The sequence below is a fragment of the Antrostomus carolinensis genome, unplaced genomic scaffold, assembly GCF_000700745.2.
Source record: "Antrostomus carolinensis isolate BGI_N321 unplaced genomic scaffold, ASM70074v2 scaffold23164, whole genome shotgun sequence".
In the NCBI taxonomy this organism is placed as follows: domain Eukaryota; kingdom Metazoa; phylum Chordata; class Aves; order Caprimulgiformes; family Caprimulgidae; genus Antrostomus; species Antrostomus carolinensis.
The window spans coordinates 1-5084 of record NW_010311734.1 but is presented as its reverse complement, the minus strand read 5'-3'; the positions used below and the strand labels follow the sequence as shown (position 1 = coordinate 5084).

At 44.6% G+C, this 5084-nt stretch overlaps 2 protein-coding genes across 3 annotated transcripts in view; one reads left to right on the top strand and one right to left on the bottom strand.

Moving 5' to 3' along the window:
• The window catches only part of GON4L (gon-4 like), a 27874-nt gene extending 27138 nt beyond the window's left edge, over positions 1 to 736 (top strand). For both annotated transcript variants that reach the window (XM_029084705.1, XM_029084706.1), the window contains exon 30: positions 587 to 736. In XM_029084705.1, coding sequence (XP_028940538.1) covers positions 587 to 736 — 150 coding nt within the window. The remainder of the gene's footprint in view (positions 1 to 586) is intronic.
• Positions 737 to 1433: 697 nt separating this feature from the next.
• Positions 1434 to 4865, bottom strand: MSTO1 (misato mitochondrial distribution and morphology regulator 1; the record flags this gene model as incomplete). The annotated part of the gene is given in 10 exon segments (XM_029084704.1): positions 1434 to 1672; positions 1939 to 2057; positions 2144 to 2242; positions 2501 to 2577; positions 2579 to 2692; positions 3326 to 3457; positions 4000 to 4152; positions 4268 to 4402; positions 4493 to 4610; positions 4727 to 4865. Coding segments are annotated over 10 exon segments (1325 nt in total), but the record flags the coding sequence as incomplete, so codon positions are not given.
• Between the last annotated feature and the right edge of the window lie 219 nt (positions 4866 to 5084).

Sequence of the window (5084 nt, the reverse complement as noted above, 5' to 3'; positions counted from 1 at the left end):
AAAAAAAAAAAAAAAGAAAAACCCAAAAACCAACCAAGCCTGATCTGTTCTGATGGAGCCAAAAATCATGACTGCCATGGTCCTTTTTGCAACACTACCATGGATATTCTGGCCTCGTATTTGGTACCAGAATTGTTTCAGTGACTGCTACTGGAGTCTTCAATGCAATTAATCTGTCGGGGTTTGTCTCTTAACATTCCCCAGGTCACTGCCTTGGAATCTTCCCAAACCGCCAGTTTTGTACCTGCAAGTCAGTAGAATAGAACTGCTCTTCCAAAGAAAACAAAACAACCCAGTGCTCTAAAAACATGTAGACATGGCACTTCAGGACATGGTTGGGTGGACATGGGGGTGTTGGGCTAATGGTTGGACTTGATGATCTTAGAGGTCTTTCTCAACCATAATGATTCTGTGATTTTTTTTTTTCCCTTTATGATTGACTCTTGCATAAAATGTGATTGTGTGGTTTTGTTTTTTTTCTTTTTAACCTAAAAGCACAGAACACCCTGAACTTCCCAATACAAAATTTCCCATTTCGTATCACCTCTGCGGTCACTAGTCATCTTGGATTTCCCTTGTTCTTCAGGTGTCCCACAGGTTCAGAGAACTGATGAGGCTGTTTCATACATCCTGCGATGGGAGCTCTGAAGATGAGGAGGATGCAACTAGTACCAGTAACACAGACCAGTTGTCAGATAAAGATCTTCTGCTTTCTGAGGAAGAACCTGATGACTAAGGTTTTTTCTGGCTTGATAAGCTACTGACTGCATCAGAAAGTTATTTGACAGTTTGCTGCTACAGGTGTTGTGGGTAAAGGACAAACGTTTGCACAGGTACTCTAGATGGCACCTTTTTTTGTTTTGTTCACTTTCCTGCTACACTTCTCAGTCTGTATCAAACTAAAGGAATGAAGAAAGGTGGTGAGAACATCCTCTAGAACCTACATGGGGACCTTCAACAATGAAATGACAGAAGTGATGCTTGTGGACACTGACCTCACTCCGTGGTGAAGACTCGGCCACCACCCTTTGAAAAGAACATGTAAATATTGTACATAAAATGTCTGTTTTCATGTGGAACAAACACATGATTTTTTTTTTTTGTACGTTTTCCCCTTGTGTTGATTGTACGTGGGAAAGTTAGAACCTGAATTCTGTATTTATTGTGTGGTCTTACTTGGAGAGGCAGAGCAACTTCACTTTGCAAAGTTTTTCAAAAAACCAAACATACAAAACCAGCCCCCCCAAAAAGCAGCTTTCCTCCTTTACAACAACTGTAAGTAGCTGGACAACTTCAGCCAGCCAGGCTTTGTAACAGGAGTTTCCTGAAATGAAAAGAAAGAAGCAGCTGGCCATCTTTGAAGCCATTCCCTTTATTTTGAAAGTGAGCTTAAAGGTATTATTACTTCCACTGTCTCTAGTAATAAAGGCGAGTTAGTCTGAATCTGTTTCATCTTCAGATTCATCTGCTTCAAACCCCGTTTCGTAGCACTGGGACAGAGTTCTGAGCTCCTGTAAGGCCTCCTGGAAATCATCCTGTTCAACTCCATTGGAGAAGAAGCTGGCCCACCGCCGCGTGTTCATCTTCTGTAGATCCTTGTACAAGCTGTAGAGGAGCCTGTGCAGAATTGGTGAAGACTGCAAGGCTGCCAGGACAGGGATGCTTTCAACAGCTGCAGGGAAAAACATCTGTGTTTAAATATACCAATCAAAATTTGTTTCCTGCCCTATTCTACTTTACAAGCAGTTGTTTTACTTGAATTCAGCGTAGTGTAAGAGTTGCCCAGCACTCAATTTTTGCCCTACAAATACTCAGAAGTAGTTTGGTTTTTTTGTTTTGGGGGTTTTTTTTTTTATAATTCTCTTTTACCTCTGTTAGCCTCTACTCCCCCCCGTGATTTCTTTCTGTTGCAAAGTCAGTTTAAGAGGCACTTGTTACCTGCTGAGGAGTAGCTGGGAGGTTTGTCCAGGAGGAAGCCTTGTCTGGTTAGAAGAGGAGAAAAAAACTGGGGGTATGGAGGTAGGGTATGACATGGCTGCTCCAGCACATGGGATGTGCTGTAAGGAAGAAAGTTAATAAAGTTACCCAAAACTCTCTACTTTCAGATCCCAGTTAGTGTTCCCCGTTCAAGACCGTTACCAACCTGAATGCCCCAGGAAACACAGTGTGTAAATAACACTGCAGAATCTCTTCAGTGCTCTCACAAGTGTGGAGTGGAGAAGGGGGCTGCTTTCCTGGACAGCTGCTGCAAAAAAAAACCAAAACAACAAACCGCTGCATGGTTTTCCAGGGGACTTGACCAAAACCATCAGCGGCTCAGCTGGTTTTAGTTCTTTTGCTCTGCAGTCGGTAGCATCTAACCAGCTAGATCACAAGACTTTCTATTTTACCCCTTCAGCTGACACTACTAGGATAGAATGATTGTGAATTACTTTGGTAAGTCATTGCTGTGAGAGTACCAGAGCTCTGAAGGGAAACATGCAATTGCAACACTGATTACCTGATGTGACTTTCTTTGCAAATTCCTCGTAGCACAACTGACTGAGCAAAACAGCAGCTGACTTTTTGCTCCCTATTTTTTACACGAAGACAGAAGCTTCCAGGGCACGTCCTGCTGGTAGGCACATAAAGTATCGGGGAGCGAGTAGCCATGTAGGGCAGGAAAGGGAACGGAAGCCCAGGCAGCCACAACCTGTGAGTCAGAGAGGGTGATAAATCACTATCTAACACACACTCCCCATACCCTACATGTGTGGATGTGGAGTAGAACAGCAGCTCTTGCCTAGAGCAGTAGTTCAGGGAGAGCTGAAAGGATTTCCTTGTGTGCAGTTTTGGGCACCACAGGAGAAAAAGGATCTAAAGCTGCTGGAGAGTGTCCAGAGGAGGGACACAGCATTGGGGAAGGGTGTGAGGAGAGGCTGAAGGCACTTGGTTTGTTCAGCCTGGAGAAGAGGAGACTGAGAGGAGATCTCATGGGGGTCTAGAACTTCCTCCCAAGGGGCAGAGGAGGGGCAGGCGCTGATCTCTTCTCTCTGGCCACCAACGAATGCCAGGAGCAGAGGGAATGGCAGGAAGATGTGGCAGGGGAGGGTGAGGTTGGCCATGAGGAAAAGGTTCTTGAGGCAGAGGGTGGTGGAGCACTGGAACAGGCTCCCCAGGGAGGTGCTCATGGCACCAAGCCTGACAAGATTCCAGCAAGGGACATGGTGTGAATGTTGGGATTGTCCTGTGCAGGGACAGGAGTTGGACTCCATCATCCTTGTGGGTCCAGTTCACAACATTTGATCATTCTATGATTTGCAGTCGCTCTTCTCTCTGCTCTTACCTTTCTCCCAGAGAAGTTGAGTGTGTCAGCAAGGTGCATCATCGAGCCCTGGGAGGAACAGAGCCGGTAAGGAGCCGTCAGGGTATCAAGCACTGCTGCCAAAATTGCACTACTGTGGTAGTTAAGTGATGCCTGTGGAGGGAGACAAATGGAAGAGCTACAGAAGTTAAACTCATCTGTTCCTTAACTAATTTTTTTTTGTATATTTAACAGGCATATTGTAAATTGTGCATTTGTATAGGTTGTGTTTAACAGTTATTTCAGATTTTGGTTAACAGTCAGCAGTTTGTTAACAGTCTGTTGCCAGTTTTCTTGTCAGCAGTTTCTCAGTGCTCAGACAAGGCACAAGTTACATACTTGACCCATGAAGAATAATGCAGTAAAGGTTTGGTTCTTTTTTTCAGTGCTGAAACTAAAGGCAGTACACAGACTGCAAAAAAGGGAAATGTGTTAGTATTTTTAAGAGTGGAAAAACTATGAGAATAAAAAGCTGGTGGTGAAGTCTCTGCTACCAGTGAAGAAGCAGGAAAAAAAATCTTTTCTGCTTAAGCAGAACACCATCATGAAAAAACATTGCGAACACTGGATCGCTGCAGAAAACTCTGAGTGGTAAATCTGAAAAAGCTGACAGCCAGGCAAGGGAGGGGATGTTTCTACACCAACACAGAACGTACATCGTAGTTTATGTACGGAAACGTAACAGGAGGTTGTGGCTTGATTCCTAGACTCCCGCTGAGTGACAGGGGGCAAAAGAGCGAGCTGTGGCTGGAGAGATGGACAATTCCCAGGGCTATGTTCATCAGTCTGTACAAATTCTTCTGAGATCCCTGGGGGGAAAAAAACCCAACTGTTGGAATCCTGAAGATGCAAACAAGAAATGGTCTAATCCAGATTGGGTGTGAAAGCATCACCCGTTCTTGTTTCTTCCCATTGTTTACTTACTCCCTCATTACTCATGACTGGAGTCAAGCCCCAGGTCAGGATTCCTTTTCCCGAATACTCATCATGGAGCAGTTCTGTCACCTTGGCACCAACTCCTGAGAATCCATTGTGTAAGTCACAGAGAACTTGAAATCCCTGTAAAATGATGGCAGTATCTGAGATTCTAGTTCATGTGGAACAGAAAGTTTCCTGAAAGAAAAGGGAGTTTAAGCTAAGCTGTCCAACCTGCAGATAATCACACTCTTCAACATAGAAGTGCAACCGATCTTCCAGCTCCTCAAGGCAGCCGGGATCCTCCAGAAGACGCTCGCCTTGTCCAAAGGCTTCTAGACAATCACAATCCCTGAGGAAAAAAATGGGAAAAAGAAGCCTATACTGTCCCCTTTTAAATTTTCCTTGAAGACAAAACTAAGATCCTATTCTGGAGAACAGATTCTGAACCAAACCTCTAGGACGTACGAATTGTGCATGTACTGACGGATGACATAGATGCTCTTGGGATGCAAGCGCACATTGAGGTAATCAGACCAGACCCGGACGCTGCTGCCAGAGTGAACCTCCTGGGAAATGGAGAGTCGTGAAGGGGCAGGAGAGGCACCTGGAACAAGACAGAAGTAAAAAGCAAAGGTCATTCCAACTCTGAATATCCACTTGAATAAAGAAAAAAAGAGCTTTTTTTCTTGTCCAGTTTCTTAACCTATTTGCTGCTCTTTGACTCAGGCTGTGAGCAAAGAAATCTCATCCCAGGGTTTTCCTTCTCCCCTCATGCTCGTTCATGCAGAAGTTGTCCAGCATCACCCTCCGCCCCAGGGCTTGT